The 24,873-nt window shown below is 43.2% G+C and overlaps 1 protein-coding gene across 1 annotated transcript; it reads right to left on the reverse strand.

Moving 5' to 3' along the window:
* Window positions 1-680: 680 nt before the first annotated feature.
* Window positions 681-24,773, reverse strand: STON1 (stonin 1). The gene is made up of 4 exons (XM_053938682.1): window positions 24,706-24,773; window positions 12,111-14,087; window positions 5,287-5,489; window positions 681-4,904 (listed from the first exon to the last, which is right to left on the reverse strand). Exons 2-4 carry the CDS (start codon window positions 14,071-14,073, stop codon window positions 4,830-4,832), a joined length of 2,241 nt encoding a protein of 746 aa, XP_053794657.1. The 5' UTR covers window positions 14,074-14,087; window positions 24,706-24,773; the 3' UTR covers window positions 681-4,829.
* Between the last annotated feature and the right edge of the window lie 100 nt (window positions 24,774-24,873).

Consider the following 24,873-nt stretch of genomic DNA (forward strand, 5'->3'; position numbering starts at 1 on the left):
TGAGAGCCCCCCAGAGTGCTGCATCCAGCTCTGGGACCCCCAACACAAGATGGACACAGACCTGCTGGAGAGCGTTCAGAGTGTGGCCACGGAGATGCCCAGAGGGCTGGAGCAGCTCTCTGTGAACACAGGCTGAGAGAGCTGGGGCTGCTCTGCCTGCAGAAAAGTTCCAGGGAGACCTTACAGCACCTTCCAGTACCTAAAGGGGGCTACAAAAAGCTGTGACAAGAGCAATTAGTGCTAGGACAAGGAAGAATGGTTTTAAATTGAAAGAGGGCAGGTTTGGATTAGATGTAAGGAAGAAATTCTTTACTGGGAGGGTGATGAGGCACTGGCACAGGTTGCCCAGAGAAGCTGTGGATGCCCCACCCCTGGAAGTGTTCATGGTTGGCTGGGACTTTGCACAACCTGGTCGAGGGAAAATTGTCCCCATGCATGGCAGGGGGATTGGAGCTGGATGATCTTCAAGGTCCCTTCCACCCCAGACCATTCCATGATAAATGTAATATAGTGCATCGCTGAGCTTTCTGCAGCCAGCTTTATCTGAGTGATATTCCCCACTCACAGGCAGAACTGTACTTTCTTATGAGCTGCAATACCTGATGATCAAGATCAACCAGTTAATTATAGTAAATTCAAAACTAGCTTGATACATTTCTAGTGAGGGGACAAGAAACTGCTAGTTTGAAATACAACTTTATTTTTTTAATCAATATGCAATCTACAAAATGTTATTACAAGATTATCAGCATGATCTCTTTGCATTTATACTGACAAAAGACCCAAATAAAATTATAGTTTCCATTAGGAGTAACAGCACTGTTTCAGAGTTATCAAAATTATTGCTAAGAACTACTAACTGCAGCACTTAGTTACTGCGTTAAGTCATAAAAAGACAAATAAATGCAAAATAGAAGTATGGACACCAATACCACAGCAAAGAAGTCTGCCAGGTAAAATAAACACAACCAAAGTAACATGTGAAAACATGTGTTCAGAGTTAAAATACTTCTGGACAATTAATACAGAATCTGGAGGAAAACAAAGCAAGGAACATAAGGATGACAGTGGCTTGGTATCAAGCTCAATGGAGTACATCATCATCCTCATTGCTTGAGAGTTTCTACCCAGGGGCAACAGAACCATTGTTCCCAATCTCTGCAAACCTTCAGCTGTGGCATCCATAACACCTCTTTTCTTACCCTTTGTGCTCTCTTCTGGTTGGAATAAGCAGGCATTGCAGGTTTCTTACTGACATAAAAAATCATCTACAGACCATTACCACTATTCCTTTCTTCTTCTTTTTTTGCCTCTCTTTTATTCTTAAGAGACTTTGATGCAGATCCCATTTTGTCAGTTAAAAGACTTGCACTGACTTCAATGGGTGTTTGAATCCAAAATTACATCAAGTACCATTTACCTGGAGTAATACAATTAGCACGAGAAAGATGAACGCAAAGATAAAGTCTGTCGGTTTCAGCAAATACGATACTTTGTAAGTAAGGCAAACACTATAAAAATAGTTGTCCTCATTGATTTCTGTTTTAAATATAAAATCTCCCAAACCCTGCTGGTCCTTTGCGAAGGAAACACAGATAACATCTAAACACTGTCCTGAAGTAAATGTTAGTGAAATGTCAGCATCTTAAGTGACGCAGGCAGTTGGAAGCATTTCAGTGATTGCAGGCACTCGCTGTGGGAAGCAGAGATCAGACACGTGTGAAACCTGGTTCCTCTCATGATGCCAATACCTCATGGGTTATTTAAAGCTCCAGTCCTTCTGCTAGCTGGACACTGCTTATGCATCACAACAGCTTATAGCAACTGTTCCTCATCTCCATTCCCCTTCCCAAAATTACAATTAGACTACTTGTAGCCAAGATTTCTGAAGAATTCAGAGCCCATATGTTTACTCAGTATCAGCTGCTGTAGTACTCATGGAAAATGTTAGCAATGAGTCTTAAAGTTAAGAATATTTGGTCAGTAAGTTATGCTCAAGACAACACAGAAGAAAGGAAAAGCCTGGTTATTTCTGGTTTGGCATGTTGCAACATAATAGGAAGTTAAAATTTGATGGCAGGGGAAAAGAGTCAGACAACCCAAATTTTCTTTCATTAAACTGCAGCCTATTTTTAAACATTCTGACATCAAGGCATATGAACATCAGTGTGAGACTGAACAGGGCAATTATTCAATCTTAGGCTGCACTAATTGTCAAGTTTAAACTGAAAGCCATGTATTAAACAGAGTAACTTTCTTTCAATGTAGCAGTATTTCTGTGGATTTAATTCCCTGTTATCCTGATCCAATTCTGATTAAAGTTAATTATCTTGCAACCCTCAAATGAAAATCCAGGGGTTTGCATCACAGATAAAGCTGTAGCTTGACCTTTTTATGCTACTGAGTTCAGTAAGTCTGAATGATCATTTGCACCATAACACCTTAATACAACTCTCTAGCAGGAATGGTGACTTGTAAGGTGGTCATTCATTATTAAAGCCACTCACTGCAAACAGTAGCTTGTATCTTGAAGGGTCAACACTACACAGCCTCAAACACATCCTGAGACACAGCAGCCACCTGAGAGCACAACAGCAGCCACAGCTCCTGCAGGACCTGCAATACCACCAGGTACCCAATGCCCAGGTGAGTGCTGTGAATGGAGATCCTAAGATGAAAGAGAGATGGAATGGAGATATTCAGGTTCCTTGTTCTTAAAAACAGAAAAAAAGGGGCCAGCTGGGCGAGACAGAGAGCAACCACTGTTAACAGGCTTACTGAATTAGCTGTTTAATGCCAATCAAAACAAGTCAGCCTCAGACAAAGGTAACTACAGGTAATTGCAATGCATATTTTGCTTCCTCTACCTCACTGAGCAAAGAGGTTAATAAATATTGTAGCTGTAGTACAACCATGGACTTCAGCAAACTGCAGAGCTTGCCATGTTGCCAAGTATAAACACTTTGCCCTGGTGGCAATGCTGTGCCCCTTGGTTCAGCTGAGCAGAATATAAAGCAAAATTAAATATTAATGAAACACACCAAACATGACTTGAAGGTGCTAATGGCTTCTCAAGTCAAAACACAGACAGAGGAGGCAACAGCTGAGACATATTTGGATCACTACTATAGTCCAACGCTCGCTTAGATTTATAACAATATAATCTGCTAATAAAAAGGGATATATAGAGAAGCCCAAATACCATAATAGTCTATTTGGGGCTTTGGCAATGCAATACCCATAAAAAACCTGCCCTCAGGACTTACTATGGAATCTATTACCCATTTCATTCTCAGCTTCTGGATGGGGGGAAAAGTTTATTGTGATGAACTAGGTTCATATTATGGTCTTCTGTTTCCTCAGACTGGTGATTTTCTCTGTGTATGTCCCACATATTTCTACTTTTGGGGAATACCATTTATCTGTATTTTTACACAGTGTTCATATAAACAGTTACAAGCTGTACAAAATATAAAGTGAGGCAGTGCAATACTATATTTTGTTCTCTACAAATTTAGTTTGAAGTAGGGCTAATTTTAAGAAAACTGCAGCTAAAAAAAAAAAAAAAGGGTATCACGAGCACTTTTTAAATTCATTGTATTGTTATAGACCTGGAATTACAGCCTGCAGAAAATGGCAAAGGAGATAATTGCTGAAGGGAAGTATTAGAACCTTTCCCTAAAGGCCAATTGTTTGTTGAAAACACAATTATCACATTGACATTAGTGATTAGTAGCTCAGGCTGCCTGATGAAGCATCACAGCTTCATGTCTCTTGTGACATTCCTGCATTATTTCCCCATGGAAAATGCCTTTAGAGCCAGGAGCATGAAAACATCTCCCTTTCCATGCATGTCTTAAAAGTTACTCAAAGCCGCAGCTCCTGCAGTTTCCATACCAACATCTGGAACTTGCATCCTAAAGGAGACACAGAGCAAACAGCAGCAGCCAGTCTTTTCTCCAGCTTGTGGGGGGAAACCTCCTCTGGTGTAAATTCTCCAAGCCTCAGCAGATGATATGGGCTTGGACTGATTTACACTCACTGAAAATCCACCCCTTATCTCACTTGATGCAGTAGTGAAAAAGAGCTGTCTAATGTTGGCACAGAAACTCCAATCACATCTGCCATATGGAGTTTTTTGCCCAAGAGATTTCTTTGAGTGAACCTAAAAAGTGCTGAGGAGGGAACAGTTGCAGCCACAGAAGAATCAAGAGTGTTATTGCAGAGGACCCTTTTTCCCAGTGAAATCACCCATCCAACTCATTAATTAAGGCTCTTGTTGAGAATATTATTTGGACTTGTTCTACTCACATACATCAAGGGGTACCAAAACATGAGGGACTTTAGTTTTCAAACAGCACTAAAAAATGTAATTGGTCCTTTTGGACCTTACACAGGTGCTGGTAGATCATAAGCACTCTGGAAGTTTTCATTACCAAATATTACATGTCCGAGTGACATAAACCCTTTGAGTAATGCCATTAGGTTTCAGTAGGGAGTATGAAATCATTCCCCAGTCAGAACAGGAAAATAATTCCCCAGATACACAACAGGAAAATAATACATTAGAATCAGTCAGTGAAGTGCTCACATCCTGCTGCTCTGACAAGGAGACCTTACTCATACCAGGACTCCCACGACAGGAAGTTTACTGGAATGCAGGCCAGTCAAATGAGTACTGATTTGCAGACTCAAACCCATAAGCACTAAAAAAAAAATTCAATGACCGTGTTTACCCTAAACTAGGTCACTGCGCTTCTTCTAACAATAGAATTTCCTATGTAAATTGATTCCTACTAATCTCCTATGACGGTGCCTCCTGTCCTCTTTCATTGCATTAGGCAGTTGCCAGCCTTAGCTGGGTCTTCTCCATCAAGCCTAATCCACTTCTTTTCAATTTCAACCTGGAGGTAGAAAACAAAAAACAGCAGGTAGAATTAGCAAATAACTGGACACGGAAAGTGTGAACTGCAGCAACAGCATGGAAAAAGGCTTTGACACAAAATCACAATATTTCCAGACCCAACAGATTTCAAAACCACTACTCCCAAAAATAGCTCAAATGAGGGAAAAAAAAAAAAAGCTGCATTCACATTTCTGTTTTTCAGTCTCATCTTTGATCAGACAAGGAATTATTACTTAATGATTCTTTTGCCCAAAGTCATTATAAAAAGTACACGCAAGATATGTTTCGAATACAAAGCATATTTGCTTTTCAGATACCGTATGGGGGAGCAGGGAGGGACAAGAGGAGGAAAAACATGGAAAGCATAGCCATGAGAATACCTGGCAATTGTAAAAAGCTTTCTGAACCACGTGTTTCTGGGGCTGCAGGTCGCTCTCTATGCCCAGGGACTTCACTTCTGTTCCCGAGGCACAGGTGTCATGGACAGCAAACTGGACAGTAGCAAACGGGTACCAGTCAGATGGTATCTCCTGGTCTGATCCCAGTTCCAGTTTGTAAGAGAGGCTGTGTGGATGATCCAAACCTTGGGAAAGAAAAACACCACACCGTTAGCAAATTATTTTTTCTTTGTTTAGGTTCATCTCCTAGCAAGAGAGCACAGTTTTATCTTTTGTAAACACAGAGCTGTTGTTTGATACAAGGTTATTCTATCTATAATCTTTTGCTATTTGGGCATAAGGTGACCCCTTGTTCATTTTCTGTCTGCTTCAGCACACTTGTCACAGTCATTGCAATTTTACAAATTAATTTACACAAGATTTACCAGATCCTTTCAGCTTTTCATTGAGAGAATATTACAAATGTAGGGTTTTGTCGCTAAATCCAAATTATTTGATGGAATCTTAGTTTTCCCTTAAAAATACATTTCTTAGTCTGACAGAAAAATAAAATCTGGAAGGTCCCAATGTAGCCAAGGCAGAGATGCTGCCCTGTGTCCAATAACCCTCTTTCCAGAGCTCTGTGCTGTAGAATTTTTACTGCAGTGCTTATTTCAAGTACTACAGCTATCTAGTGTACCATCATTTATTACACTATGTCCACAGCAGGAAGATAAAGGTGCAGCTCAGAGTGCTGCTCAAACAAGATGCATCCCACCTGCCAGGATAAAGGCTACCTGGAGTCCCTGTCTAGTTTGGAAAAGAACATAACCCATTTCTTTAAAAAAAAAAAAAAAAAAAAAAAAAAAAAAAAGTACTGCTAAAATAACTGTGGTGTTATAAAGCAGAGTCATTAAGGATTTGTGCAGCATATTCTGAATTACTTTAATCATCTTAGGGATGATCCTAAGGATCAGCTGCTTCAGCATTTCTTACATGTGGCAATGATAAGGGCAAGCACTTCTCCTGGCACACAGGAACACGAGGTGAAAGCCTGAAGCAACTGGAGTCAGCAGACTGACTGTGTGTGTGAAAGCAGGATAATACAATTTAATATAATGAAAAGAATCCTCTCCAAATTCTTCAGGGCAAAATGTAGCAATTCTTCCTTTCTCCTTCTCTCCAGGATTTTAATAATCAGCATAGACAACTAACTATGCTTTGGCTGCAGGCAGGGAAAAAAAAATTAAAAAAAGAAGAAGAGAAAGGATTGACTGTATTTTGTCAAAGGCAAGCCTGGCAGTGTATATTTGGTTTTCATCCATTACACTTAATGGAATCTTGAAGTTCAGGAAAAAAATGTCCCATTCTTTATGCACTGACTTCCTCCAGTGACAGGAATCAATTCCAGATCAGAATGAAGGAAATACTGAAGATGGAGTTAACATTAACTGAGCTTTATCCACCCCATGGGAAAAATCATGCTAATATTCTACATCCACAGGCCCACAGGCATTTTGTAAGGCAAAAATAAATAAAAAAGCTGCATCTCCATTGCTCCTAGGAGCCCTGGGCTGGGTGCCTGTCTGTGCTGCAGGTTTTCCTGCACAGACCTCTGGGCACACCTCAAGAGAGGGTCCTGCAAGGCACTGGAGCACAAAGATCCCCATTTTGCAAGGAGTGCCATGCCAGGGGCATGCAGCATGTGGCTGAAGTCTCAGGACAATAACACAAAACACAGAGACAGGTAAAACTGTAACATCAGGGACTTTATTATGGAAATAGAGGAGGGAACAAAGCCAGAAATACGGATTACAGCCACCTGCCAATGTCTTGAGAATGAAACTGGAGCACAGAACAGGCGTGAGGAGGAGATGGTGTTTCATCACTCGTGTACCCAGGGACAGGCAGATCTCTGTACCTCCATGATGTGAGCCTTGTCCGTGATCTGCTGCTGGTCACCTCTTGCTGTGTCCATTTCTGCTGCACTAACACTCTCTTGGTCCACAGTCCCTCTTCCAGACTGCCCAGACATGGTGGAATGAGCCTCTGTTGATGTGGGCCTCTTCCATCCTTGACTCCTCTATCATCCCAGCAACAGGATCATCCCAGATGAGGAACATCCTGTTCCAGGGCCACACTGCAGGATGTCAGGCCATCTGAACTGTGCTCCTTTTGGCTCCCAGGACCTGCTCTCCTTTCCCATGGTGGTGCCAGGATGCAGCTTGGCAACACACTTACTTGACCTGCTCTTCGTGCTGTTTGCTGGGTTGGGCCTCACAGACTGCACAGTTCATTCCCACAAGTGAAGCATCCTGGGCAGCACAGCAGGAATTGCAGCACCAAAATGGCATGGCATGTCTTGTCCAGGGAAAAGGCCAAGCCCTCTGGGGCTGTGGTTAACCAAGGACCTGAGGAAAAAGCGTTTGTTGCTTGTAGTTAATTTGTGGTAGAAGGCAACCAGCATACATCTAAGGGCTTTTGGAGATCAAATTCAAAATCTTCTTGAGGTTTTTTAGGGGAGAGGCCTATGAAGAAACAAATAGCAATGGGAATTGTCTAGCAAATTATTCTGTCTTCTGAGAAATGGAATCCAGGAATAATCACTGCTTGGAATTTTCCTGGGATGGTAAATGTTGGATAACAGATGTCCGCTTGAGTCCAGGCATACATGAGCCATACCTCTTGGGCTGTTGCAGATGGTTTCCCTGCTGGACATGGCATAGTTGTGATTCAGGACAATCCAAAGAAACCTCTGGGTTTATATTCCAGCTGACCTACAGCCATAAGGTGCTGGGATGCAGTGAAATCTGGGGTGCTTCCTTTTCCTTAGGTGGTGACCTGCAAAGGCAGAGATAAGTTTGGGATTTGGATGAGAATGATGCCTTGGGTCCTCTGGAGCAGGTTCCATTGGACCTTTTTGCCTATTCCTAAAACACAGGGTTCCCCCAGCCCATCTGTCATTGTACCAACACCAATGTCAGAGGGAAGTACTCACCCCTTCACTTGTGGAGAAGTTCTTCTGCCACTGCTGGGCTGTGCTAGGAGCGTAGAGCAGCTTCTTCCCATCGGCTGACAGACGACAGAGTGACTGACCAGCATTTGGAAAGACTCTGAACATCCCCCTAGTTTTCACCTAAAACTGAGAAGTTCTTTTCATCTCTGTTCCATGAAACCACAAGGCTTCCCAGGCCTTGTGTTACACTGGAGTTAGAAGAAGAAAGAGAGGCTGTGTGTAGAAGATCCTTTTGCAAAATAAACTGTAATGCTGAAAAAGCCAGGTGTTGGCCAGAAGGAGAGAAAAGGTGGTGCTGTGGAAAGACAGGTGGGATGGAGCAGGCACACTGTGCTAAGGTGACATATTCAGACATATTCAAGATGACTTGTTCAAGCCCAGCTATCCAAAATGTGGCCCATCAGGCACTGTCGACACATGACCACCTGGACTGATGAAATCAAACCACTCCTGAGAGGCAACTGGGGAGATCACTGAGCTTTTACTATCTAATTTATGAGACAGAAACCCTGCAGTTTAGTTGTCTGTGCAACTTGTTAAGACTTCTGTGAATTGAGAGATTTTAGTCTACTCTAGTCTGAAAATCTGGCTCTAGTTTCCTAGAAATATTCCAAACTCTTGCTCTCTGTCTACAAATACCAATAAAAAAGCCAAAACAAACAAAAGATCAGTAAAACTATGAAACTAGATTCCAAATATCATTTAGAATTCATACAGCATTTCAAAAGCAATTAATAATCCAACTTTGCACTTATTAACACAGTTTGGCCTTTTCACCTGTATAGGTAGCATTCAAGCAACCTTGATCTGAGAAAGGCTCATGAAGCAAAGCAATTTAAGACAAAATAATGTACTGATTATCTTAGTTATGTAATAATTCCATTTTTGCCAAAATAGGTCCAGTTCTAAAACTCTTACTTTGAACATGAAAACATAAACAATCACTAAGGACAGATTTACATACATTAGGGTTGTTAGAAGTTAATAACTCCTGCAGCTATGTCTAAATGGGTACATTTATGCAGCCTGCTGGGAGAAGTGCATAGGGAATAGAGGAGTGGGACAGTACCACCACCAAGCACCAGCTCACTGTGGTGCCAGTGCCAGAAGGAGGTGGCTGGGCAGGGATGGAGCCCGCCTGACAAAGCCATGGCTTTGAGTTTCCACCTGGGCAGTTTAGAAAAGAAGAAAAGCAGCTCCTGGTGGTTCCTGGGAACCACATCACCTCCCACAGCAGAGTCCATGCACAGATGCAGTAACAAGGCTGCCAGCAGCCACAACCTCCTCAAGCTCCAATTTGCTGTCTTGTTTAATCCCTGCTTCCTCAGTGGCTCCGTGATGCAGAATGGAATAAGAAACAATCAGCTGAATTACTGCTGCCTTACACAATGGCTCAAGGATAGAGGTGTCCTAACAGGAAAAAATCACAGAGCTCAAATTTACACAGCAAGTGATGAAAGCACAGTGCTTTGCAGTTTAATCTCTCCCTTGCACTCTGGGAACTCCCTGGGAAGCAGCTGACACAGCTTCTCCACTGCAAAGTCTGGCCCCAGTACTGTGCTGAAATCATAACGTGTTCTGCATTTCCTTACACAATTTCACAAACATAAGACTCAATTCGCAGAAATTTCACTGGATCAGCCCTTCAAAGCTTTCTTCCTTTCTTTTCTCTTTTTAAAAATAATGCTAAAATTCTGACTCCAAATACAATATCTATATATCTGAATAGGCACAGGCAGCTTTTAAAAGTCTGGTGTTTCTTGCAGCTGCTACTGACTTCACTTGGCCAGCACTTTTCCAAGAAAACACTTCATTAGAATCCAGTGGATATTAACATATTTCAATGTCTATAAATGGAGCCACAATATAACTGTAAGCAACCTTTCCTTCTCCCTTCCTTTTTTTTTTTTTTTTTTTTTTTAATTTTAAGAAGCCTTGGACAAAGCTTATTTTTCTGCCTGTGGTAAACACATTATGAAAGTTTACATATTTCTATTAGTTTGACTGTCTCCAGACTTTTGGCACGCCTTGGACACAACTCTATTTTTAAACTCTTAACTGTGTACAGAGCACTTGATATAGAGGTTTAAAATTTGAGTGGGCAGTATTACTACCAAAATGTTTTTTCAAATGCACGAACATTTCACAGAGACAAATGATTCTGCAGATCTCAGCTAGAGGAATTATTCAAATGTCAGAAGTTTAAGCTACTGCTAGAAACTAATGTAAAGCTGCGGAATACCTCAAAAAAAACCCCAGTTCTTCCTTTCAAATAACTTAAATCTGAAGTTAATTGTGCATATCAAATCTTCAGGTGAAAAGACTGCAGGAAATTCGGAAGACTTACAATCTTCTTTAAAATTGCCTACCCTGCTGACTTGATTTTACAGAAGCAAACCTACATTAAATAGCCAAGGATACTAAAAGCTACCCCCAAACAATCCTTGGGAAAACACATGGGCCACAGCAACATGGTGCAAATCTCTGAAACCTGGAGCACAGGACAGGGATTTGGAAGACCTGAAGAATCTTCTTCTGCCTTCTCATTCTCCTACATCTCTCCACCACTCCTCTGCCCTCCCTGTCCATTTTCCAGCCTCCCCAGCCCATGCCCTTCACTTCCTTCCCTCTGTCATTGCTCTTCCCCCACCATTAGTCCTGGCTTAGTAGTAGAATGTCTGAAAGTGGGACTTAAGAAGGTAAAATCTTTTCTGGACATTTTAAAGAGGCAGTTAGCCCAGACAGGATAATACAAGACTAGTGCAATCCATATGTTAGTATCATACAGTTACCCCCTTTTTCAAAAGTACAGATTTTACAGGTATTTTACATTAAATGCTTTAACAGGTGCCCTTGTCTTACACAGATTCCCCAAAGCCTCAGGTACACAAAATGCAAAGGATCAAGCAAAGGATCAAATGCCCTCACTCTACAGAACTTGAAGCAGGATATGTATTCCTCAAGAATTTTTATGCCTTTAGAAAAGTACTATGTCTTTAGAAAGGTACTGGTAATATGACTAAAAATTGGAATTTTAAACCCAAGTATTTCTATTTTTCTTCTTCAAAAAGAAGAAAATTCCCATTTTTCTTCTTCTTCAAATATTTTCTCCTTTAAATTAAAGTAAATTAACTGCTTCCACGTGTGCAATTAAAAACGTAGCTGTTTGTACTGCTACCAGTTTTCAGTGAGAAACCATCAGAAAGGAATGGGAATAAAGTGGGAGGCATTTTTTGTCAGTGCAGTTATTGCCATGAATGTACAATCTCAATGCACAAACCCATGAAAGAGGTAATAGAAACCAGCCTTTGCAAGAGCACAGCACTTCCTGCAGCAAATTTAAGCCCAGCACCTTCTAGTTCTGTATCATACCTACCATTTCTTCAATGATGCTGGAAAGCCAAGACCCAGCAGTGACAATACCCCCTTTTCTATTAGCTGTGTGATGCTGGGTGAACAAATCATTTTACCAACTTCTGCTTCCCATCCCACCCATTGCCCAGCTGGTACAAGGGAAGCATAAACCCTCCCCTCAGCCTTACAGATACAGACTTGAGGTTTACTCAGAATGATCAGCTCTGCTTCCATGATACCACACACTTGAAATGACTGACTTGCCTCCATCAAATAAATTACAAAAACATGGCTTAAAGAAACTGGTAAGCCTGTATTCTCTTTTTCCTAAAAGATTATTCTGGCTTCTACCAACAGCATCCCACAGATTAAAACCCAAACCACAGCAGCTGATGGAGGTACACAAGCATAAACCCAGTGAAGACACACACCCAAGCCCCTAGCACAAATTATTTACTTGAATTTTTATCTGGAAGCCTGTCAATCTTCCACACCACGGCCCTGTAGGCGCTCTCGTATTTTGCTGTTCCGACCGAGACTTGGATTACGGGGTCAGACTCAACCTCATGCAAAGCCCCAAGGCACGCTCTCCTATTCATTTTCGCTTTTAGGGACTTCTGCCTTTGGAGGTTCATAGTCCAAAGTGCTTTGATCCACTGTGTGGGAACAGGAAAGCGTATCATAACATTTTCACAGTATTTCACAGAGGGTAAACGTGCCGGGATCTGAGCAGCTGAGGACATGTTTATGAAAGCCTGAAGTTCAATGTATGCCCCCTGAACCACCACTGCAGCCTTCACAGAAAAGGGAAGGTCTTGCCCATTGTAGCGCGTCCTGAAACGCATCAGTTCCAGCCTGCAGGCGTCCGGGGGTGTAAACTTAATAATCCGTGACTGCTCAAATTCCTGTGCTTTGACACAGTTATGGAAATGGCAGTCGAGAATATCGATCCACTTCTTCTCCTGCTCCTTCTCAAAGTAACGCTCGTCCCTCTTCTGGAGCTCCAGGTCGTTCAGCGTTAGAAAACACTCGGCACCGCCGTTCACAAAACACAGGCAGTAAACGTGTGTGATGACCGCACTTTCTACGAGTTTTCCTTCTGCCTTAGTGACTTTCCCCCAGAAGTTATCCACTATTTCCAGAGTCATTTCTTGCTCTTCGTAATTCCTCTTTTGTCTGGAAACAGTAGGAAGTTTCATGAGCTCCTCCTCGACCGTCACGAGGAAGTCGGTGAAGTCGTTATAATCGGTGGTGCCCAGCTTCAACATCTGCTCCACCTCTGGCTCGTGGATCACCTCTACTTTGGGGTGGTACCTCCTCTTCTCTGTGTAAGACACGCACTCAATCTTCACAGTGTGGATTTTTCCTGAGACGTTGTAGCTCTCCAGTTTGGGTTCGGACAGCTTGCACTGCGGCTGCAGCTGGAATTCCTTGAAAGGTTTCTCCAGGCCCTTTTCGTAATACATCTGCAACACCCCTCCAGCCAGGACGCTCAGGTAAATGGGGCCCCACTGCCGGGATGACATCATGTTCTTCTTCTCAGGAATCCTCAGCATGAACGGCCACCCATCTGATTTCTGGCTCCTGAAAAGGCTGTGTGGGATGGTGGGGGAGAGCCTGTGCCACGCGTGGGTGCTGGAGGTGGGTGGGTTTTCCACGGCCTCACAGCTGTCAGCTTGCAGGTGTTCAAGCCTCTGACAGATGTAACTGAAGGAGCCCTGGTTAAGGCTTTTCTGATCATGACATGTTTCTTTGTCTCTAGCATGACACCCGGTCCTGTCAAGCACTTTGTCCTTCCTGTGCATGCTAACATTAGCTGGCGACATGCTGAGGGAGCACCCTTCCTTCCAAAAAGGACTGGAAAAAGCACAGTCACTGTGGAAGTACGGGAAGTGTCCTGGAGCCAGCTCCTCGCAGTTTCCTGGTGGGTTAGGGCTTCCTTCATCTGCTGATTTGGAGACCAAAGTCTTACCTGGATGGTCATTAGGTGAGGAGTTCAAAGGAAGGCTGCTGGGTTTCTGCGAGGCTAGGGATGAGCAAATCCCGGGGGATGGAGAAGGGTTAACATTTGATGGCCATTCAGGGATGGGGTAAAGCATGTGAATCCCAGACTTTGGAATGCAGGGGTTTCCTGGGTAGTCTCTGGTAGGTGTAGTAAGTGGAGAGTTGCTGGGGGGTCCAGGGCTTAGGTAGAAATCAACTACAGGAGATGAGAGCGGAGTGCTGCCTGTAGAGGATGACCTACTTGAAGACTCATGAACACTGGACAGGTTGAGCTTAAGGCCATTTGGCTTGCAGCTGCTCTGATTGTCAGGTTTCTGAGGTGACTGGAAGAGAGGCTCATCATCAAAGGTGACCCAGTTTGCTGGATTTGGGGAGCACATCTTGTAGGAGAAACTTGAGGCACTTGCACAACACATCACCCGCAGGCCATCTATGAAGAAACAACAAACATGAATCAAATCAAGCTCAAATCACACAAAGCTCAAATCTGCAAGCAGTTCACAAATCCAACGTATTTTGTTTTACGTGTATAATCTGAGGTAGCAGTGTAGAAACTGATACACTGCCCGTGAATCCCCACTGCTCTCCCAGGCTGGGGATTGAAGGGAGCTCTAAGCTCTATGAGCTGTTCAGAGCATCTGATGTACAGAGCCTCTCAACCAGAGAGAGCAGAATGCCCCACAGCAGTACAGGACTGCTTGAATAATACTTTCAGTTTCATTATATACAACATAATACTATACAGCTTATGCATCATTTCAAATATGGGCAGAGATTTTTCCATACTGGGCATCTGCTCTGGGTAAGGTTTCCCCTCCTTCCCCCATCAAAGAACCCAGCATTTTACTAAGAATGGTGTAGCTGTTTCCAAAAATAGAATCAGGAGGGAGAGAAGGGATTATTTTTTTGATGAAAAGCTGTAGCAACTCAGTGCTGATGGCAAAGGTATACATCCTGCTGTCATCAGGGCAAAAACCTGGATGCCTGCCAACCCTTTACATCAGTTCCTTCAACCCAGGCTTACGCTCTTGGAGACTGGACATGTTACAAGGAAGCATTGGAAAGGCATTAAACTTTTAAACAAGAAATTAGCCCTAAGGATGAGCAGTACATTCCTGCTGAGGAGTAGACTGCAAGCCTACACCGCAGACAAAACGCTGATGAAACACAAGTCAAGGCCAAGTAACAGCACTCACATCTGCCAAGCACTGAATTGGCTGGTGGCCTGGGAAAAGGACAGGTCTTTAAACCAATTAATAAACTACACTTCATCAAACAAAGTGTCTTTGGTAAAGGGCTCAGCTGGATGTCCTCTGAGCAGGACTGCAACCAGTAAATCATTAATCTTGCCTTCGTGGTTCTAAATCGCGCGCTGGAATTTAAATGCATCCTTATGCAGGGCATGTTGTCCGCAAAGTTTTTCCTCCCCGCTACTCCTGCCTGATGAGGGAGCAAGCAAAAAAATGCCAGTGCCTGAGGAGGAATGGAGCACAATGAAACACCAGGGGGGCACATATAAACATCGCTCATTTGACGGAAAGTTACTCTTGTTCTGTCAGGACACATCCACATTTGCCTGAAAGCACAAGGAAGGCGGAGTTCACTTAGACAGAAACCACCTGCATGTACATTACCCCATTAATTAATGTCAGCTAATGATGACTTAGAGCTATTGCCCTTCATGCACAGACAGCCACAGTCAGGCTGTTTAATTGCACAGCACTACAGAATCACATAACCATAAAAGCCATTCTTTATCTGTAACACGTAGAGAACAGTTCGCTTCTAGACATGCTACAGTTCAGCCAAGTGAAACTTGTGCTACAAGTCTTTATTTTTATCATTATTTCTGGGGCAGTTCGTAGCCAGTAAGAAAGTGCCATAAACTGTGGCACAGTCTGCTTACTCTGAGGCTGAGCAACAGAGAGCTCTCAACAGAGGGGGACGCTGGTCCTTCATTAGTTTTTGAACTCTCGACCTTTTTGTTCAGAAAAAAATATTTGCACTATGCTAGTTATTTTATAAGCACTCTAATCACCACTTACAGAAAGAGAGAGAGAAAAGGAGCACACAAGTACAAATTACTATCATAGCTCAGACACACACAGCTACCAGTGTATCCTTCACCCACACAATCACTTCATCATAAAGCGCAGCAATGGAAAGAAAAATCACAGCTATTTGGTCTTTGACTTGGTCATCGTTTTTTCCTCCCATATCACACCCTTCTCCTCCTCTCCCTCTGGCTGCCACCATGGCTCTTTCAGCATTAATTATTTCTAGAGCTGAAGTTTCAAAGTTTTCAGCCCTTTTTTCAAAGCCTCATTTGTTAAGAGCAGCTAATGTGATGCTGCTCGGGGTGTGGCTTTTTCCTGGAACAGCTGGGACACTGGGGCAGCCTGGTAGACAAGAGAACATAAGGAAACAGCCTCAAAGGCTGCCATTAAAAACTCCTCTGGCATTTACAAGACATAAGGGATGGCCAGAGAGAGAAAAAAAAAAAAAAAATGCTGTGGATGGAAGAAAAGCCTTTCTCTGCAGAGGGGCTCTGGGGATGCTGCCACAACCCTCCAGTGTGACCACAGCCATGCTCAAGGGGCAGATCACACAACACTGAGATGCACCAATGGAAAAGAAATCATAAAATCGGGTGTTTACAATAAAGTACACATATGCAGACTGTTTCCTTTTCTTGTTAGAAATGGAATTTTTCAGTGTCCTTTATTATTCCCAGATGTTTGGGTTGTTTTTTTTTTTTTTTTTTCCCAAGGTCTGTTACTATTCCCCTTTTAAAATGTGATGTTGCAGATTATTTGGCAGGGTTTTTTTTCCCATTACAAAACAAAAAGATGTTTGAACTCCACCTGCCAAACATTTAACTTCAGTCAGTAAGTGTCAATGAAGAAAACCACTTTCCCAGATGGAAAAAAAAGTGGAAAAAACCACTTTCCTCTGCAGACACAAAACCCTCGGTGTACCTGTCAGAGGCTGCAGCTTTCACCTCTTGTTGCTGTTGCAGTTATGTGGGAATTTTTAAAAAGAAAAAAAAGATGCTGATGATAATAAAAACACACATGCAAGAAGTGTTGGAATAGATAGTGGTTCCCCTACTGTTGCTCACCAATCCCCAGAAATGACTACTAGGAATGGAGAACAAAAGCCCAAATGGATTTTTACAAGTTGATTGGATGATGTCATGCTAATGAAAGGAAATGCAACCTCTTGTGTGTTAAGGACAGCATCACTTATCTAGTATTTTTTTTAAAAATCAGTCTTATGCTGCTTTACTCACTTGTTCTCTGATTCTTTTACATCTGCACAATGCAATAAAGTAACGCTTTCCATTTCTATTTTGTCCTAAACCGTGATCCAAATTCCTTCCTATGAACTGGGACGTTTTTCCTTGAAAGCAAAATAAAATTCAGGCTTCAGGATGGATGTGTTTTTCCTCCAAAAAGCAAAAGTCTCCCATGGGACCCACATAAATGTAACCCAAATGCTTTGGGTAAAAGGAAAATGATACAAGACACCATTGATCACACATGTTATGTGGCCTGTGACATTTAAATTACAAGCACATGTGGTATACCTTGTTCAGATATGAGGCAGGAAATACCATTTTTAGAATATTGAAACTTCCAGTAAAAAAAAAAGCTGGCTGAAATAACAGTTTCAGGTGCATTAATTCCAGTGAACCCAAAAGTTGCCATTCATTTCAATTCATCCTCTTCTGCCTGAAAACAATCTTCCCATTTATCAGATTAACACACTCCCTCAGCATTTAATGAGCAGTCATTGCAGCTTAATTTCTTCATTTTAATACCTTGAGGACAGAAAGAAGAGAAATCCTATCCTATTATTGAGAGATTTCGTAGGCTGTAGCCATCACTGGGTCCTTTGTTGCTTCAGAAATCCCAGATCAAATCTGCAGCAAAAACACGGCTCCGCTTTCGTGCCTCGCTGGGGGATGTGGTTACCTCTTCCTACACTGAGCACTGAGAACAGCTCCCTACTCACTCTAAGGTGCAACTCAAGGGATTGGCTTTGGCACTTTTAACCCTGGCTCCTCAGAGAGCTGAGGTTGCTGGCGTGCCACCAGCAATGTCCCCAGCCGTGTCACCTCCTTCACAGCAGCAGCACTGAACCTGCAGGGTGCACGACTGGGCCCCCTGCACAGCTCACTCTCCCTTTGGGGTCTTTCCTAAAATTTGGCACCAGTCAAAACCCTTATGTTCGAACATAAAGGTCCTCTTTTAAAAAATATTGGAGGGGCATGGGGTCAGCTAAAGAGGGACGTCAGGGAAACGCCTCCCTTCTGCAAAGCATAAAGTAAATGCAGTGTTTAACAGGCAGCACTCACACTCCCAACACAGAGAAAAGCATAATTGTATAAATACATTCCTTACTGCCTCTCTAGCTCCAGAAGCCATTGCAGCTCCAGAACTGTTAAGCTACACATCCTCTAAACAAATTCCCTTTCTAACACCCAAGCACGTACCTTATGTGTGCCGCTTGTTCAGCGGGGTTTAACTGGGTAAACACCAGCCTCGTTACTTGCTCCAAGCTCAAAAAAAAAAAAACAACAACTCAGATTTATCTACATACAGGGAGATAAAAGAGTTAAATAATCCTTTCCAAACAAGCTGAGCTCTTCACATGAGCTGCTCTGGTTGTGGACAGTGCCTAGTCATTTTTATTTCTACCCTTCCAGAAAAACTATGGACCCCATACACTACTACAAGTCAATTTTATTTCCAGGAGCAAGGTTGTCTGTTGCATACAGGCCATATAGAAATGTAATGCAAAGCTCTGCATCCTGTGCATGCTGTGGTGAAGCTGCCCCATAACCACAGCATGAGTTGTTGCTGTTCCTTGTACAAACACCCAGACAATTCTTCAAGCATTTTGCCACAGAGTGCAATAGTCTCGCAGGGAAGTACAAGTGCTCTGCAGTTTAAGCAATAAAGCACATATGGTATATAAAATGCCCTAAATGTTTCTAAGCCCTTGTGACATCCAAGTAAAACATGGCAGATTTATCTCTGTGTTTTACAGCCATATTCTTTGTGTCACTGTTTCGGTTATTACTTAACTCTGCAAAAGAAAAAACTTGAAGCACAACTTCTGCATAAAATACTGCTTGATTTATGATGATTTGCCTCAAATTTTACTTTGATACTACATGTGGCTGCACTTCTATTTAACTCTGCTTTTTCCATCCTAGATACACATAAAAAAAATTTCTCCAGTCTATACAACTGAAATAAACATAAGCAAAAGCCACAACTGATGGAAAATAGGAATTTCTTGGCATTTTCTTGTATTTGGGTATGGATTAAGCCTCCCACTGCATTACTCATTTTAGAAAATAAGGAACTGGTGTAATAGTCAAAAATACACCGACTTCAAAGTGCAATGTGACCTTTTATTTACATTGCTCACTCTCTGGGGCATAGGCACAGCTGGGAGAAGTTCAGAGCTTGCAGCTAATCTGTTTAATTTGGAATTCCTTACTCTTGGCCCCGAGAGCTGGAGGAATTAAAGCTTTCAGCTTTTGACAGTGTGCACGTCCCCAGAGCAAAGGCAGGCCCAGCTCTTGCAAACATCTCTGGCTGCTGCTTCCTCCTGCCTCGGGCACAGGGGGGTTACAAATCAGGTGCTTGGTATTTGAAGGCACAAGCCTGAAAAAATTGCCACTTTAAAGGGTATCAGCACAACCCATCACAATTCCCAAGCAGAGACAGCACTCACGTTCCTTGATAGGGAAAAGGGTTGGGCAGAGGCTGAAACGCTCCCTGGTGAGGACGATGTCCCAGGGTTTGGGGTGTGGGGGACCCCCCCACCACGAGGTCAGGGATGATGGTGACAGCACTGCTGGTCCCTGCACACTGGGAGAGCATCTGGGAGCCAGCCAGGGGGGATCCTACAGGTGCTGCACGATGGAGGCCTGAGGAAATTCCAACTGCTCTGCCTCTTCATGCTTTAAAAGGCTGCGAGCTGATATGAGAGTCACACCAGAGGGAAAACCTATGGGATGCTCCCAAATGGAGAATGAAAGAAAAGCAGCCAGAGTCACATCTCTGGTAACTGCTCAAGCCTGCTCAGCTGTGCCTGCAGTGGATCCCCCCCAGAGAAGCAGCTCTTCTTGCTGACAAGAGGAGGAGGTTGGAGGGTGAGGATCTTCCACTGGATGTGAAAATTTAGCACAGCTACTCAAAACAATTCCTGTCTTTGCCACGGATAATCACTCAAACCTCAGCTGTTAGGCACTGTAAAAAAAAAACTCCTTTTCATGTGCAGATCCATTCTGGGAGTCCTTCCCTAACGCTCAGATGTGAAGTCATTCCAAAGCTGCCTCGAAAAGACAACAAAACATCATGCATGGCTGCTCTTGTGTGTAACACCATCAGCTTCAGCCCCTCTTCCCATACACGAGCCGTGATTCCCACACCCTCCCTCACCCTGCTCCAGCAGTCACATCACCACGGCTGAGTCACATCAGCTTTGTCCTTCACTGTTTTCTTAGTGGGGAACAGGAATCAAGGCAGAAAAGCCTAGAGACGTTTCACTGGGAGTGTCTGTATGATTTTATGGAGGCAAACCAAAGGTATTTCCTAAAGAAATTGAGAGATTTTTACAAATCACGGCTGCACAGCCACCCGGGGTCTGCACCCTCTCAAGGATTTTTTTGCAGAGCTTGTTATGAGGGACATAACTTTCAGAATGAGATAACATAAACTAAATAGAATAAACTAAAAATAATCATTTTTTAAAAATATATTTAAAGAAAAAAAAAAAAAAGAAAAAGAAACTAAAATAGAGATCTAGTGTAAGTGCCATCGGGAATGCAGAGGTGAAGCTGCAAAAAGCAGCAGAGTCCTCTTGCCCCACAGGCCACCTCTCTCACCCGAGGGGAGCTGTAAGGTTTCTCTCAGCAGGTCCTGCACTACCTGCTGGGACTCAGCCCACACCCAGGCACCTTACAGAACACATCAAGCAGTGAATGTAACAGCGTGGAGAAAGAAGCCAGGCAAAAATCAGCCTCCAGCTGCAAAACATCCAAGGCTCACAGGCTTGCAACAAGCGCTTTCTGACCTAAAAAACCCAAGCCACAGCTGCATGTGACTACTTTGTTTCAGGGAGATGAAATAACAGCTGACATCACACCATAAACTGCATAATTCTGGTACCTAAAGAAGAGCCAGAGGTACACTTAGAACCGGTTTGGTTTTCCTTCCAACATAACCAAAGTGACAAAAAACACATTTATCTCTGGCATGTCTGTCAGAATAGCAACAGCAGTACTCAACACGAGTCCGAGCACCTTTCTTGAGTACATCAGCTCTAACTTCTCAGTCAGCTCCTGCAGATGACACCCAGCAGAGTTCCACCCCAGCATGTTCCTGTTCTCTGGGCAGATTCCCTGTCTCAGGAGGTGACAGACTGTCCCAGGTGTCACTAACACAGCTCTAGAGACCCGTGGTTCTGTGCATCTTTGGGCTCCAGGCTGGGAACAGAGAGGCAGGACAGGGGGCCCTGCTCATGCCCCGTTTGCTGGCAAATGGGATGGCCAGGAAAACCCTCAGGAAGACACAGGCTGCTACCAAAGACAGGAGGAACAGCTTTACTAGCTCAAATTAGAACTGGATTAAATCCTGAGAACCACAAAATGGTTCTTTATGTTTTAGTAAACTTCTTTAACAGAAAAGGCTCGTTTTTCCTAGAAGAAATAGCAAAAAGGCTGATGAAATCAGTATTAACTACTCAGTGTTTTTATTCTCTTCCTTTCTGGATATCACAGTATCAGTATTAACTACTCAGTGATTTTATTCTCTTCCTTTCTGGATATCACAGTATCAGTATTAACTACTCAGTGATTTTATTCTCCTCCTATCTGGATATCTGAAGACACATCTCTTGTGTGCAAGAGGTGACTGCAAGGTGTGATGCAAGACATGATTGCATCTTCTCAAAGCAAAACATACCATGTATTGTGAAAACTTCTTTGGTTTTTTTAAAGCTAGAAAGTGCTCACTGCAAACCTGTGACCCCTAAAAGTTTTTTAGCTGGAAGTTAGTATTTGATCTGTGCTGGTGCTGTACTTAATTTCTTCCCATCCTGTGCATGGACAAAGTAGGTAAATCATGTTTAATTGACTCCCCTGTGTTCCTGTCATGTGTAGAACACACCTCCCACAGGGCCCACTCACATTTAGCTCCCTGGGCTAGTCCTGCTTCATCCTCTGAATCACACTCCTCTTCTGCATCACCACAGTGGTGGCAGAGCTTACACCCCACAGGCACATTTTGGAGAGCCAAGGGACAGTAGGGGTTCATGTAAACTGTTTATTGACACCAGCTGTCGTTTTACTGTACAGAAGGTTTGCTGGGTTCTTTTAATAATAATAAAAAAATAAATGCTCTGGCCTAGAAGAGACAGGAAAATAAATCTATTTTTATTTGCAGCATTTCTGCAGGTCACTAAGTTAATGGAATATTACTGCATCTACTGAAGCTTTTTTTTTTTAACTGTGTTTAGGAAACATGTTATTATTAGGAACACACGCACATCCCACAGAAGTGCTCTGGTCACTGCAGCTCTGCACAGGACTCTGGCAAGTACATCAACATCCCAAACCTCTCCCTCTCTTCTCCCCCTGGGCAGAGACAGAGATTTATAATGGACTAAGAAGCAGCAGAAATGCAGCTATGGGTGGCTGTCCCATTTCTGTAATAGCAACAACTTTTTTTTTTTTTTTTTTTGGATGAAGCAGCTCTCTGGATTAAAAAAAAAAAAAAAAAAAAAGCCTGAATACTTTGGCACACGGATCACATATCAAAATATTAAGCTGGCTGTGGTGAACAGAAAGAAGTTTAAGCCTGGTCCTCTGCTAGTGTTTGCAGTGTCCAAGGGAAGGGAGGGATGAAATGCCACAAAGAACACACAGCACAGAAGAACACTTTAAAACTCTTGCCTCTAATCTCAAAGTGATAAAAAATAGGGAAGCTGACAGAAATACCATATTTAGGAAAATCACTGAACAGCATAATAGCCCCCCCCCCCGCTTTTTTTTTTTTTTTTTTTTTTTTACTTTAGTTTTAGTTGTGAGTCAGTTTTTATATCTGCCCTTAAAACTGCCTCATGCTTTAGAGCCCAACAAACACATGGCAATACCTTCCTGGAGTATAAACCCATGACATAAGATTCATAGAGGTCTTCTAAACATGAAAAGTACTGTCTGACAGCTGTCAGGAGCATTTTCTGACAGAACAGCTCTCACCTGATCTGTGGGATACTCCCCTTCTCCCTGCTATAAGGCTTACAGGAATACTAGCACTAAGGAGAAGATGTGCTGATTAAATCCTTGTTTAGCTGGGTGCAAGTACTGTTAATAGCAACTGCTGACAGTCATGTCAGAAAGTGTAACTCACAACACAGACACCAAAAAAAGCCTCATTTGGCTTCCTCTCCAAAAGCCTTTTAAGACAGACACGTGGGCAGCCTGCTTTTCTAAAGCAGAAGACGTCAGCTTATATTTATGCCAATCAAAAACAGAAGAAAAGGAGTGGAGGACCAGAGGGATCTGGTTTACCCAAACACAAAAGCCAAACACTGCCCAGGATTGCGCATCTCTGTTTTCATGTTGGAGTTCACGTCCACACGCCAATTAACTTACAAACCTACATTAACTTGCTATTCAGACACCATCAACAGGCTGGGCCACTAAGTTTACAAACCTTTTGAATTGATAGAAAATAACACTGACTACATATTCATGAGGGAGAAGGAAAACAATCAAAGCCGGGCATGAAGCAAGGACCTCATACCTGCCTCGGGGCAGGTTTTCCCAGGGGTGTAATTTACAACTCCAAGCCCAGGTAAATGCAGCCTGTGGCCACACTCCCTGTTGTACAAATTCCTCTCGAGCTCAGCCACAGCTGGTTACAGAGCGCAGTGCTGAGCTCTGCCCCGCTCACACACAGAGGCAGGGAGGCAGCTAATCTTTCCTCACAGCATTTTCTCCCATTGCACAAATCAGACAGCATCAAGTTTTCTCTTCAGCTACTGCTTTTTCTTCTTTCACAGCCACAGAAGAGTCTCGGTCCCCAGACAGGGCAAAGTGAGTTAACACCAAAATGTACAGCTCATGTTTAAAAGCCTCAGGCTCCAAAACTTCTGTTCCCTCCTCCCCGGTCAGTCATTACCACTCTCCCCAAAAAAAGCTAAGTCCTGTTTGCAGAGAAATCAGTCAGGGTTTCTCCACCTCACAGAAAAAAACACTGGGGAAGCATAGAATTGTGTAACTTTCCCTTGGGTCCGTAGAACAGCTTAGTCAGCAGTTTTCTCGGCACACTTGTTTCCCACAAATATCAGAACAGCTACACCTTTAAAAAAAAACCTTACTGCAAAGCCCCCTTCGGTGAGCACTTACCTAAAGCCAGAAAGGGGATATTTTCTGCATTTTTTTTTTCCTCATTTACACCTTAAAACTCCATCCCCAGGGTCTGCACTAGGGGGACATATGGTCAGTGCAGTTTAAACATCCCAGCCCTGTGCAGCACATCCTCTGCATCCGCTCCGTGTGTTTTCCTAAAGCCCCCGCTGGATTTATGGGAGAGATTTCTGCAGCCACGCTTTCAAACGCCCTGACCCTACGTGCATACTTTAACATCATCAGCCGAACCACTAAGAAAACATGAGAAAAGCTCCAGGAATTCAATTCGCTTCGAGTATTAAAGAAAAACACTCCTCGCTTGGCCCCAACAAGGCAAAAGTCATGGGAATGCGATCCCTTAGGATGCCCGGCACCCAAAGCCTCCCGATTTCCGCCGTGATTCACAGCCCCGGGTGCCCCTGGGCAAAACCACCCCCTTTTCCCCACTTGTACTTGAAAAGAAGAGGAGAGGAAGAGGAGGAAAGAGGAAAGAGGAAAGAGGAAAGAGGAAAGGAAAGGAAAGGAAAATGGGGAAAATAAATTTAAAAAAAAAAAAAAAAAAAAAAGAAGAAAAAGGAGCCAAATATTTTTGTTAAATGTATCATGTTCTTACACCAAAACAAAAGAGCCCCATCCGCCGGCCCGTTTCAAGGCAGAACTTCGTGGCTGCGCCTCAACTACCGGGAAAATTCCTCTTCGGGCGGAGTCCCCCCCGTGCCCCGCTCCTCTGGCCCGGCTGCCCCGGGGCAGAGCCGCTCCTGAGCCGCTCCTTACCCGCTCC

This window comes from Vidua chalybeata, chromosome 3, assembly GCF_026979565.1.
Source record: "Vidua chalybeata isolate OUT-0048 chromosome 3, bVidCha1 merged haplotype, whole genome shotgun sequence".
In the NCBI taxonomy this organism is placed as follows: domain Eukaryota; kingdom Metazoa; phylum Chordata; class Aves; order Passeriformes; family Viduidae; genus Vidua; species Vidua chalybeata.

Bases quoted from the DNA above. Each gene is read 5' to 3' on its own strand.
- STON1 (XM_053938682.1), bottom strand. From the start codon at position 14,073: ATGTGTTGTGCAAGTGCCTCAAGTTTCTCCTACAAGATGTGCTCCCCA. The intron at 5,490-12,110 runs GTAAATAATTTG...TTCTTTCCCAAG, and splicing joins GCTTCCAGATAAAAATTCAA to GTTTGGATCATCCACACAGC. The intron at 4,905-5,286 runs GTATTCTCATGG...TTCTACCTCCAG, and splicing joins AAGCTTTTTACAATTGCCAG to GTTGAAATTGAAAAGAAGTG.